Source organism: Lethenteron reissneri, unplaced genomic scaffold (assembly GCF_015708825.2).
Source record: "Lethenteron reissneri isolate LAM-NWPU_2019-01 unplaced genomic scaffold, ASM1570882v1 scaffold_1930, whole genome shotgun sequence".
In the NCBI taxonomy this organism is placed as follows: Eukaryota; Metazoa; Chordata; class Hyperoartia; order Petromyzontiformes; family Petromyzontidae; genus Lethenteron; species Lethenteron reissneri.
This window is the reverse complement of record NW_026891697.1, coordinates 412289-426557: the sequence shown is the minus strand read 5'-3', so window position 1 is coordinate 426557 and position 14269 is coordinate 412289. Positions and strand designations below refer to the sequence as shown.

General features: G+C 57.9%; 1 protein-coding gene across 1 annotated transcript; it reads left to right on the top strand.

Moving 5' to 3' along the window:
• Window positions 1-1653: 1653 nt before the first annotated feature.
• On the top strand, window positions 1654-13704 carry AKAP17A (A-kinase anchoring protein 17A; the record flags this gene model as incomplete). Its single annotated transcript, XM_061547707.1, has 9 exons — window positions 1654-1690; window positions 4048-4312; window positions 4582-4764; window positions 5411-5576; window positions 7009-7172; window positions 8430-8540; window positions 9500-9648; window positions 10833-11073; window positions 13423-13704. Coding segments are annotated over exons 3-9 (1293 nt in total), but the record flags the coding sequence as incomplete, so codon positions are not given.
• Window positions 13705-14269: the final 565 nt, after the last annotated feature.

The following is a 14269-nucleotide window of genomic DNA, read 5'->3' as shown; positions in this document are numbered from 1 at the left end:
CACCCACTTGGTCTACTCCACCACCCCCACGTGAGTCACCCACTTGGTCTACTCCACCACCCCCACGTGAGTCACCCACTTGGTCTACTCCACCACCCCCCACGTGAGTCACCCACTTGGTCTACTCCACCACCCCCACGTGAGTCACCCACTTGGTCTACTCCACCACCCCCACGTGAGTCACCCACTTGGTCTACTCCACCACCCCCACGTGAGTCACCCACTTGGTCTACTCCACCACCCCCACGTGAGTCACCCACTTGGTCTACTCCACCACCCCCACGTGAGTCACCCACTTGGTCTACTCCACCACCCCCACGTGAGTCACCCACTTGGTCTACTCCACCACCCCCACGTGAGTCACCCACTTGGTCTACTCCACCACCCCCACGTGAGTCACCCACTTGGTCTACTCCACCACCCCCACGTGAGTCACCCACTTGGTCTACTCCACCACCCCCACGTGAGTCACCCACTTGTCTACTCCACCACCCCCACGTGAGTCACCCACTTGGTCTACTCCACCACCCCCACGTGAGTCACCCACTTGGTCTACTCCACCACCCCCACGTGAGTCACCCACTTGGTCTACTCCACCACCCCCACGTGAGTCACCCACTTGGTCTACTCCACCACCCCCACGTGACTCTCCCACTTGGTCTACTCCACCACCCCCACGTGAGTCACCCACTTGGTCTACTCCACCACCCCCACGTGACTCTCCCACTTGGTCTACTCCACCACCCCACGTGACTCTCCCACTTGGTCTACTCCACCACCCCCACGTGACTCACCCACTTGGTCTACTCCACCACCCCCACGTGACCCTCCCACTTGGTCTACTCCACCACCCCCACGTGAGCTCACCCACTTGGTCTACTCCACCACCCCCACGTGACTCACCCACTTGGTCTACTCCACCACCCCCACGTGAGTCACCCACTTGGTCTACTCCACCACCCCCACGTCAGTCACCCACTTGGTCTACTCCACCACCCCCACGTGAGTCACCCACTTGGTCTACTCCACCACCCCCACGTCAGTCACCCACTTGGTCTACTCCACCACCCCCACGTGAGTCACCCACTTGGTCTACTCCACCACCCCCCACGTGAGTCACCCACTTGGTCTACTCCACCACCCCCACGTGAGTCACCCACTTGGTCTACTCCACCACCCCACGTGACTCTCCACTTGGTCTACTCCACCACCCCCACGTGAGTCACCCACTTGGTCTACTCCACCACCCCCACGTGACTCTCCCACTTGGTCTACTCCACCACCCCCACGTGACTCACCCACTTGGTCTACTCCACCACCCCCACGTGACCCTCCCACTTGGTCTACTCCACCACCCCCACGTGAGTCACCCACTTGGTCTACTCCACCACCCCCACGTGACTCACCCACTTGGTCTACTCCACCACCCCCACGTGAGTCACCCACTTGGTCTACTCCACCACCCCCACGTGACCCTCCCACTTGGTCTACTCCACCACCCCCACGTGAGTCACCCACTTGGACTGCTCCACCCCCCCCCCCCCACGTGACCCTCCCACGTGATCTCGCCCGCCCATTCACAGCGGACCTCCGGCATCTTCTAGAAGTGTCGACGTTTCAACCTCCCCCCCCTTCCTCAGGCGTCCGCCGCCCCCCAAACCGAACACGAGCCCCCCCCCCGCCCCCCGAGGTACTCATCCAGCAGTGGAGACGTCCCCCCCCTCCCTCGCGAACTCACCACGCTGAGGCCTGCTAGTCGAGCTCGAGTCGTGTGGAGGCCGTTTGACCATACTTCACCTATTAGTGTAGCGTGTAGTGTAGTAGTGTGTAGTGTAGTGTGTGTAGTAGTGTGTGTGTGTGTAGTGTAGTGTGTGTAGTAGTGTGTTGTAGTGTGTGTGTAGTGTAGCGTGTAGTGTAGTGTGTGTATAGTGTAGCGTGTAGTGTAGTGTGTGTAGTGTAGCGTGTAGTGTAGTGTAGTGTGTGTAGTAGTGTGTTGTAGTGTGTGTGTAGTGTAGCGTGTAGTGTAGTGTGTGTAGTGTAGTAGTGTAGTGTAGCGTGTAGTGTAGTGTAGTAGTAGTGTATAGTAGTGTAGCGTGTAGTGTAGTAATGTATAGTAGTGTAGCGTGTAGTGTAGTAGTGTATAGTAGTGTAGTGTAGTGTGTAGTAGTGTGTAATGTGTGTAGTAGTGTAGCGTGTAGTGTGTGTAGTGGTGTGTATAGTAGTGTGTGTAGTGTGTATAGTGGTGTAGTGTGTATAGTGCGTGTAGTAGTGTAGTGTGTAGTGTAGTAATGTAGTGTGTGTATTAGTGTGTGTGTATAGTGTGTGTAGTGGTGTAGTGTGTATAGTAGTGTAGTGTAGTAATGTGTGTGTAGTATAGTAGTGTAGTATAGTAGTGTAGTATAGTAGTGTAGTGGTGTAGTGTGTATAGTGTGTGTAGTAGTGTAGTGTGTATAGTAGTGTAGTGTGTATAGTAGTGTAGTGTGTATAGTGTGTATAGTGTGTGTAGTAGTGTAGTGTGTATAGTGTGTATAGTAGTGTACTGTGTATAGTAGTGTAGTGTGTAGTGTAGTAATGTGTGTGTAGTATAGTAGTGTAGTGTGTATAGTAGTGTGTATAGTAGTGTGTGTAGTGTGTATAGTAGTGTGTGTGTATAGTGTGTGTAGTAGTGTAGTGTGTATAGTAGTGTAGTGTGTGTAGTGGTGTAGCGTGTATAGTAGTGTAGTGTGTGTAGTGGTGTAGTGTGTATATTGGTGTAGTGTGTATAGTGATGTAGTGTGTATATTGGTGTAGTGTGTATAGTGGTGTAGTGTGTGTAGTGGTGTAGTGTGTATAGTGGTGTAGTGTGTATAGTGGTGTAGCGTGTATAGTGGGGTAGTGTGTATAGTAGTGTAGTGTGTATAGTGGTGTAGTGTGTATAGTGGTGTAATGTGTGTAGTGTGTATAGTGGTGTAGCGTGTATAGTGGGGTAGTGTGTATAGTAGTGTAGTGTGTATAGTGGTGTAGTGTGTATAGTGGTGTAGTGTGTATAGTGGTGTAGTGTGTGTAGTGTGTATAGTGGTGTAGTGTGTATAGTAGTGTAGTGTGTGTAGTGGTGTAATGTGTATAGTGGGGTAGTGTGTATAGTGGTGTAGTGTGTATAGTGGTGTAGTGTGTAAATATTGTGGATTCACTCCTCATCACACCGGTGTGGGCTAAAGTAGCGAACTATTTTGTCTTTTGTCAACGTGACACATTTTTTACTGATCTGCCGTGTCGGGTGGTTGAGGGTTGCGACGCATTTTATACATAACGCGATCTCAGCCCAAAGCCTTCATAATGAATGATGATGATGGCGATGATTATGACGATGACGACGATGATGGTGATGACGATGACGTTGATGATGACGTTGATGACGACGTTGATGGTGATGACGATGACGATGATGACGTTGATGACGTTGATGATGACGACGATGATGACGACGATGATGATGATGACGTTGATGACGACGTTGATGGTGATGACGATGACGATGATGACGTTGATGACGTTGATGATGACGACGATGATGACGACGATGATGATGACGACGACGATGATGATGGTGATGATGAAGATGGTGATGACGTTGATGACGTTGATGATGACGTTGATGACGTTGACGATGACGATGATAACGATGACGATGATAACGATGACGATGATGACATTGATGATGACGACGATGATGACGACGTTGATGACGATGATGATGACGATGATAATGACGATGATAATGATGACGATGATGACGATGATAACGATGACGATGATGAAGACGACGACGATGATGATGACGATGATGATGGTGATGACGATGATGATGACGACGATGATGATGACGACGACGATGATGATGGTGATGATGACGATGGTGATGACGTTGATGATGACGTTGATGACGATGATGATAACAATGATAACGATGACAATGATGATGATGACAATGATGATGATGACAATGATGATGATGGCAGCTGACGGAGGCCGCTGCCTCCATGCTTGTCGCCGTGTCTGTGTCGGCAGTCGGGAGGAGCAAGTTGGTGGTGGTGGTGCTGGTGGTGCTGGTGGTGCTGGTTGTGCTGGTGGTGGTGGTTGTGTTGGTGGTGGTGCTGGTGGTGGTGGTGAGGCCGTCATGGCGTGCTCGGGAGCGGCCCCCGTGGCCGACACGTCGGAGGCCGTGTCGCTGTGCCCCGAGCTGGGACTCTTCCTGAAGCCCGTGGGGCGCATCGTGGTGGTGGTGTCACTGCCGCACCTCAAGACGCCCGGGCAGGTCATCTCCAACTAGGAGGTGGGTCTGTGTGTGTGTGTGTGTCTGTGTCATCTCGGTCATCTCGGTCAGTCGACCCGTGGCACCTGGGTCTGCCCCGTGACCTCCTGCCAGCGGGCGTTCGACACTTCACGTGGCCTCAAGGTGCACTTGGCCTGGCACAAGCGTCGTGGTGACGTCACCGCCACTTAGTGGCGAATGGCAGTTGTTGTTGTTGTGTGTCTGTGTGTGTGTGTCTGTGTGTGTGTCTGTCTGTGTGTGTCTAAGTGTGCGTGTGTCTCTGTGTGTAGGTGATGGAGAGGCTCAAGGCGATGGCTCTGCCCGACGACTTCTCGGTGCTGCGCGTCGCCAAGAGCTCGCTGGAGGTGCTGCGCTTCGAGGGCGAGGTGGAGACTCGCGCCGCCGTCCACGCACTCGCATCGCGCATCGACGGCAAGAACATCAAGCTCAGCGGCTTCACAGAGACACTCAAGGTACACGCACACAGACACCCAGACACACACAGACACACACTCACACCCACACAGACACACACACAAACAGCCACACACAGACACACACAGACACACACACACAGACACACACACACAGCCACACACAGAGACACACACACAGACACACACACAGACACACACACACAGACACACACACACAGACACACACACACACACAGATACACACACAGACACACACACAGACACACACACACAGACACACACACACAGACACACACACACACACAGATACACACACACACAGAGACACACATACACACACACAGAGACACACACACAGAGACACACAGACACACACACACAGACACACACACACACACAGACACACACACACAGACACACAGACACAGACACACACACAGAGACACACACACACACAGACACACAGACACACCCACAGACACACCCACAGACACACACACACAGACACACAGACACACACACACACCCACAGACACACACAGACACACACACACAGACACAGAGACACACACAGACACACACACACAGAGACACACACACAGACACACAGACACCCCCCCACACACCCCCACTCACACCTCCCCACCACGTCACGTCACCCCCCCCCCCCCCCCCCCCCCAGGTGCGAGCGTCCGCTGCGAGGGACGACTTCCCGACGCGTCCCGACTGGGAGTCGTTCTTCCGCGGGGCGAGCGACATGGACGAGCGGGTGGCGGGCGAGCGCCCAGACACACTCCACCTGCAGGGGCTGCCCTGCAGGTGGTTCGCAGAGCCCGGCGCAGCCGACCGTGAGTCCACCAACACCACCAACAACAACAACAACAACACCACCAACAACAACAACACCAACAACACCAACAACAACACCACCACCAACACCACCAACACCACCAACAACAACACCACCACCACCAACACCACCACCAACACCAACACCACCAACAACAACAACACCACCACCAACACCACCAACACCAACACCACCAACAACAACACCACCAACACCACCACCAACACCAACACCACCACCAACAACACCACCAACACCAACAACACCACCGTCACCACCGCCACCACCGTCACCACCACCACCGTCACCACCACCGTCACCACCACCACCACCATCACCACCAACACCGTCACCACCACCACCGTCACCACCACCGTCACCACCACCACCACCACCGTCACCACCACCACCGTCACCACCACCGTCACCACCACCGTCGCCACCGTCACCGTCGCCACCACCACCGCCGTCACCACCACCACCGTCACCACCGTCACCACCATCACCACCACCACCGTCACCGTCGCCACCACCACCGTCACCACCACCACCACCGTCACCACCACCACCGTCACCACCACCACCGTCGCCACCACCACCACCGTCGCCACCACCACCACCGCCGTCACCATTACGCCACCACCACCGTCACCACCGTCACCACCACCACCGTCACCACCACCGTCACCACCACCGTCACCACCACCACCGTCACCACCACCGTCACCATCACCACCATCACCGTCACCGTCGCCACCACCACCACCACCGTCACCACCACCGTCACCACCACCGTCACCACCACAGCCACCACCATCACCACCACAGCCACCACCACCACCATCACCACCACCACCACGAGTGGTGAGTGAGTGAGTGGGTGGGTGAGTGAGTGAGTGAGTGCGTGAGTGAGTGAGTGGGTGAGTGAGTGGGTGAGTGGGTGAGTGAGTGGGTGAGTGGGTGAGTGCGTGAGTGAGTGGGTGAGTGAGTGAGTGGGTGAGTGTGTGTGTGAGTGAGTGAGTGGGTGAGTGAGTGAGTGAGCGTCTCTCTCCCTCTGCGTGTAGTTGACCGCCCAAGCGAGTCTGTGCTACGCCGTGCGCTCTCCGTGTTCGGGGCGGTGCGTGAGTGAGTGGGTGAGTGAGTGAGTGAGTGGGTGAGTGACTGGGTGAGTGACTGGGTGAGTGAGTGGGTGAGTGAGTGGGTGAGTGGGTGAGTGGGTGAGTGGGTGAGTGTCTCTCTCTCTCTGCGTGTAGCTGACCGCCCGAGCGAGGCTGTGCTACGCCGTGCGCTCTCCGTGTTTGGTGCGGTACGTGAGTGAGTGGGTGAGTGAGTGAGTGGGTGAGTGAGTGGGTGAGTGAGTGGGTGAGTGAGTGGGTGAGTGAGTGAGTGGGTGAGTGGGTGAGTGAGTGTCTCTCTCTCTCTGCGTGTAGCTGATCGCCCGAGTGAGGCTGTGCTACGCCGTGCGCTCTCCGTGTTTGGTGCGGTGCGAGCCGCTGACGTGCCGTGCCTGGACCCGCACCGCGAGGAGGTGGAGCGGCGCCTTTCCGGCAAGGAGTTCCACTCCTTCGGGTACGGCGGGAGACTTCACTTCCAGGTGCCCGCTCGCTCACTCACTCACACTCACCCACCCGCTCACTCACACTCGCCCGCTCACGCACTCACCCACCCGCTCGCTCACACTCACCCACTCACTCACACTCGCCCGCTCACGCACTCACCCACCCGCTCGCTCACACTCACCCACTCACTCACACCCACCCGCTCACGCACACTCACCCACTCACTCGCTCACACTCACCCACCCACCCGCTCGCTCACGCACTCGCTCACTCACTCGCTCACGCACTCGCTCACTCACTCGCTCACTCACTCACTCACTCGCTCACTCACTCGCTCACTCACTCGCCCGCTCATGCACTCACTCACTCGCTCACTCACCCGCTCACTCACACGCACTCACTCACTCACTTACACTCGCTCACTCACTCACTCACCCGCTCACTCACACACTCGCCCACTCATACTCACTCGCGCTCGCTCGCTCACCCGCCCGCTCACTCACTCACCCGCTCACGCTCACCCACACTCGCTCACTCACACTCACCCACCCACCTGCTCACACTCACTCACTCACTCACCCACCCACCCGCTCACACTCACGCACTCACCCACCCACCCACTCACTCACTCACACTCACCCACCCACCTGCTCACACTCCCTCACTCACTCACCCACCCACTCACTCACCCACCCACCCGCTCACACTTACGTACTCACCCACCCGCTCACTCACGCGCTCACTTACACTCACTCGCTCGCTCACTCACCCACCCAACCGCTTACTCACACTCACTCACTCACACTCACCCACCCACTCGTTCACTCACTCGCCCACCCGTTCACTCACGCACTCACTCACCCACCCACCCACCTGCTCACTCGCCCACCCACACGCTCACTCACTCACTCTCCCGCCCGCTCGCTCACGCACTCGCCTACCCGCTCAACCGCATGCACACCCACCCGCTCACCCGCTCACTCACCCATCCACCCGCTCACTCACTCTCACCTACCCACCTGCTCACTCACCCACCCACCCGCTCACTCACCCACCCGCTCACTCACCCACCCACCCGCTCACTCACACATTTGCCCGCCCGCCCGCTCACGCGCACACTTGCCCACCCGCTCAACCGCATACGCACTCACCCGCCCGCTCACTCACTCACCTACTCGCCCACTCACTCCCCGGCTCGCTCACCCAATCGCGCACTCGCACATTCACCCACCCATCCACCAACTCACTCACTCACACTTCTTTACCCTCACGCGGTTGCCGCGTGCTTGCAGGCGTACGTGCAGTACGAGCAGTACTGCGACTTTGAGCGAGCGATGGGCGCCCTGCGCGGAGTGAAGCTCATGCACACGGCAGGAGGCAAGGCCCTGGCCTGCAACATCAAGGTGAGCACGGGGGGCAGCCGGGAACCTCCTCAGCCGGTAAACTCCTCATCATCGTGATGATGATGAGAGAGACACAGACCCCACAGATACAGCAGCAGCAGGCATCGTCAGCGTCGGGATCGAACCCACGACTTCCTGCAGACCAGGCGAGGTTGTTAACACCCCCTTGATGGTGATGATGATGAGAGAGAGACGCAGACTCCACATAGACCTCCTGTGTACCAGGCGAGGTAGTTAACATCTCCTAGCCACCGTGATGATGATGAGAGAGAGACGCAGACTCCACATAGACCTCCTGTGTACCAGGCGAGGTAGTCAACATCTCCCAGTCACCGTGATGATGATGAAAGAGAGACGCAGACTGCAAATATAAGCAGACTCCAAATATACAGCAGCAGCAGCAGGCATCGTCAGGGTCGGGATCGAACCCACGACCTCCTGTGTACCAGGCGAGGTAGTTAACATCTCCTAGCCACCGTGATGATGATGAGAGAGAGACGCAGACTCCAAATATACAGAAGCAGCAGCAGGCATCGTCAGGGTCGGGATATAACCCACGACCTCCTGCGTACCAGGCGAGGTAGTCAACATCTCTCAGTGTCTGGGATTGAACCCACGACCTCCTGTGTACCAGGCGAGGTAGTCAACATCTCTCAGGGTCTGGGATTGAACCCACGACCTCCTGTGTACCAGGCGAGGTAGTCAACATCTCTCAGGGTCTGGGATTGAACCCACGACCTCCTGTGTACCATGTACCAGCCGAGGTAGTCGACATCTCCCAGCCACCGTGATGATGATGAGAGAGACACGCAAACTCCAAATAGCAGCAGCAGCAGGCATCGTCAGGGTCGGGATCTAACCCACGACCTCCTGCGTACCAGGCGAGGTAGTCAACATCTCCGAGGGGGTGGAGTTTGACCCCTGGAAGTGAAACTCCCCCGCCCCCCCCCCCCCGCCAGGTGACCTTTGACACGACGAAGCACCTGAGTGACGCCAGCGTGCGCCGCCGCGAGTCGGAGCGGCAGAAGATCCGCGAGGCGGAGCGGCAGCGGCAGGCGGAGCGGCAGCGCCTGCTGCAGCAGGAGCAGGAGAGCGCGCAGCAGGAGAGGTGAGTAGCAACAACAACAACAACACCGACAACACCAACAACAACAACACTGACACCAACAACAACAACACCAACACTGACACCAACAACAACAACAACACCACCACCAACAACACCACCGACACCACCACCACCACCGACACCACTGACACCACCACCAACACCACCACCAACACCACCACCAACACCACCACCAACACCACCAACCGACACCACCACCACCGACACCACCACCACTACCGACACCACCAACACCACCAACACCATCACCACCACCAACACCACCACCAACACCACCAACCGACACCACCACCAGCGTCGCCACCGTCACCACCAACACCATCACCAACACCACCACCGACACCGACACCACCGACACCACCACCGACACCACCACCAACACCACCAACACCACCACCACCGACACCACCACCGACACCACCAACACCACCAACACCACCAACACCACCACCAACACCACCACCAACACCACCAACCGACACCACCGACACCACCACCACTACCGACACCACCAACACCATCACCAACACCAACACCACCACCAACACCACCAACCGACACCACCACCACCGTCACCACCGCCACCGTCACCACCAACACCATCACCAACACCACCACCGACACCACCACCACAGTCACCACCAACACCAACACCACCACCACCGACACCGTCACCACCGTCACCACCAACACCACCACCAACACCACCAACACCATCACCAACACCACCATCACCACTGCCACCGTCACCACCAACACCACCACCACCAACACCACCACCACGAACACCACTGACACCACCAACACCACCACCAACACCACCAACACCATCATCAACACCACCAACACCATCACCACCACCAACACCACTGCCACCACCACTGCCACCAAAACCGCCACCACCACCACTGCCACCAAAACCGCCACCACCACCACTACCACCACTGCCTCCATCGTGACGACGCTGGCCCCACCACTGATGATGACACTGACGACGATGACGACAATACTGACGGTGATGACGATGATGACGATGATGACATGAGACTGACGGTGATGACACTGACAATGATAGTGACGACGATGATGATGATGACGATGATGACGACGACGTGGACCGGACACCCCCAGGTAACGATCGACCCCTCCCCCCCCCCCTGCAGCTTGCGCCGAGTAGCGGAGGAGCGTCTGCGCCGCGAGCGCCGTGAGCAGCGTGAGCGCGACCGCCGCCAGCGCCAGCTGCTGCGCACGCAGCGCCGCGGGCTGCGGCGGGAGCGCCGGCGGCAGCAGCAGCAGCAGCGCGGACTCCTGCTGCGCGTGAAGCGGGAGGAGCGCCAGCTGCTGCTGGCCCAGCGGCGCCTTCACGCCGTGCGCCTGCTGCGCCACCTGCTGGGACGCACGCAGGTGGGGGGGCCACTCAGTCACTCACTCAGTCACTCACTCACTCAGCTACTCACTCATTCGCTCACTCAGTCAGTCACTCAGTCAGTCACTCAGCCACTCAGCCACTCACTCAGTCAGTCAGCCACTCACCCAGCCACTCACCCACTCACTCAGTCACTCGCTCAGCCACTCACTCAGTCACTCGCTCAGCCACTCACTCAGCCACTCACTCACTCAGCCACTCACTCAGCCACTCACTCACTCACTCAGCCACTCAGCCACTCACTCAGTCACTCACTCACTCACTCAGCCACTCACTCAGCCACTCACTCACTCAGCCACTCACTCAGCCACTCACTAACTCAGCCACTCACTCACTCAGCCACTCACTCAGCCGGTCACTCAGCCACTCACTCACTCAGCCACTCACTCAATCGGCCACTCGCTCAGCCACTCACTCACTCAGCCACTCACTCAGCCACTCACTCGGCCACTCACTCAGCCACTCACTCGGCCACTCACTCAGCCACGCAGCCACTCACTCAGCCGCTCACTCAGCCGCTCACTCACTCACTCACTCGGCCACTCACTCAGCCACTCACTCAGCCACTCACTCACTCACTCGGCCACTCACTCAGCCACTCACTCAGCCACTCACTCAGCTACTCACTCAGCCACTCACTCAGCCACCTACTCAGCCGGTCACTCACTCAGCCACTCACTCGGCCACTCACTCAGCCGGTCACTCACTCAGCCACTCACTCACTCAGCCACTCACTCAGCCGCTCACTCAGCCGCTCACTCAGCCGCTCACTCAGCCGCTCACTCAACCACTCACTCAGCCGCTCACTCAGCCATTCACTCAGCCGCTCACTCAGCCACTCACTCACTCAACCACTCACTCAGCCGCTCACTCAGCCACTCACTCAGCCACTCACTCACTCAACCACTCACTCAGCCACTCACTCACTCACTCAGCCACTCACTCAGCCACTCACTCACTCACTCAGCCACTCACTCAGCCACTCACTCACTCAGCCACTCACTCAGCCACTCACTCAGCCACTCACTCACTCAACCACTCACTCAGCCACTCACTCACTCACTCAGCCACTCACTCAGCCACTCACTCACTCACTCAGCCACTCGCTCACTCACCCGCTCACTCACCCGCTCACTCAACTGCCCAATGAACCGCTCACTCAACTTGTCAACTGCTCGCTCAACCACTCAACTGCTCCCCCAATCGCTCACTTAATTATCTACTCAACCACTCAACTGCTCCCCAAATCGCTCACTTAATTATCCACTCAACTGCTCCCCCAATCGCTCACTTAATTATCCACTCAACCACTCAACTGCTCCCCCAATCGCTCACTTAATCATCCACTCAACCACTCAACTGCTCCCCCAATCGCTCACTTAATTATCCACTCAACCACTCAACTGCTCCCCCAATCGCTAACTTAATTATCCACTCAACCACTCAACTGCTCCCCCAATCGCTCACTTAATTATCCACTCAACCACTCAACTGCTCCCCCAATCGCTCACTTAATTATCCACTCAACCACTCAACTGCTCCCCCAATCGCTCACTTAATTATCCACTCAACCACTCAACTGCTCCCCCAATCGCTCACTTAATTATCCACTCAACCACTCAACTGCTCCCCCAATCGCTCACTTAATCATCCACTCAACCACTCAACTGCTCCCCCAATCGCTAACTTAATTATCCACTCAACCACTCAACTGCTCCCCCAATCGCTAACTTAATTATCCACTCAACCACTCAACTGCTCCCCCAATCGCTCACTTAATCATCTACTCAACCACTCAACTGCTCCCCCAATCGCTCACTTAATCATCCACTCAACCACTCAACTGCTCCCCCAATCGCTCACTTAATTATCCACTCAACCACTCAACTGCTCCCCCAATCGCTCACTTAATCATCTACTCAACCACTCAACTGCTCCCCCAATCGCTCACTTAATTATCCACTCAACCACTCAACTGCTCCCCCAATCGCTCACTTAATTATCCACTCAACCACTCAACTGCTCCCCCAATCGCTCACTTAATCATCCACTCAACCACTCAACTGCTCCCCCAATCGCTCACTTAATTATCCACTCAACCACTCAACTGCTCCCCCAATCGCTCACTTAATTATCCACTAAACCACTCAACTGCTCCCCCAATCGCTCACTTAATTATCCACTCAACCACTCAACTGCTCCCCCCCCCCCCGCCCCCCCCCCTGCTCCCCCCCGCCCCCCCCCTCCACCCCCGTCCTCACCCCCCCCCCTTGCCCCCCCCCTCCCCCCTGCCCCACCCCGCCCCCCCCTGCCCCTCCCCCCCCCAGGTGGAGCTGCAGCGTCGTGACGAGGAGCAGCGGCAGCGCGAGGCCCACGAGCGCCGCCTCCTTGCGCTGGCGGAGGAGCGCCGTTGCCAAGGCGACGAGCTGCGTCGCCGGGAGCGACGCCTGCGCCGCCGCCTCCTCCGCGCCCTCGAGCGGCGCCGCCTCCTCGACGACGAGCGCCGTTGCCGTGACGACGAGCGCCGGCGGGAGGAGAAGCGCCGCGGCCTCGTGGCCACGAGGCTCCGGTCGGCCGTGGTGCCCCGCGGGGGCGGGGGGGGAGGGGCTCCGGCGGGGGGCGGGGCCGGGGGGGTGGGGGGGGCGAGATGGGGTCGTCGTCGCCGGGGTCGTCGCCGGGGCCGCCGCCGCCGCCGCCGCCACGGCGACGGTCGTCGGGGAGGAAGAGGAGGCGGTCGCCGGGCCGGTTTCTAGGGCGGTCGCCGGGGAGGTGGGCCGATCGCCGTGGCGACAGGAGGTGACGGAGCGGGGGGGGGGCAGGGGGGGGGTGGCGGGGGGGTGGCGGGGGGGGGGGGGGGGGGTGACGTAGCGTTGTCGTCGTCGTGGTGACGCGACGGGAAGTTGTGGTCCCCGTCGCCGCGGGTGACGTGGTTTGTCGTGACTTTTAATAAAGTGGAAACATTCTGAGGGGCGCCGAGTTGTCGTCGCGCTTCACCAACCCACGCGGTACCGAGATGACTGGCTGATGCACCACCTGTGCCCCCTACTTGCTGTGCTTTAGCCACCCGGCGCTCCGCTCGTTGTTGTGAGCGTCGCTCCTCCGCCCTCCGTTGTTATTGGAGGGCGACTGCCTCCAACTGCCCAGTAGCGTACTTCACGAGCCTCCTCCACTGAG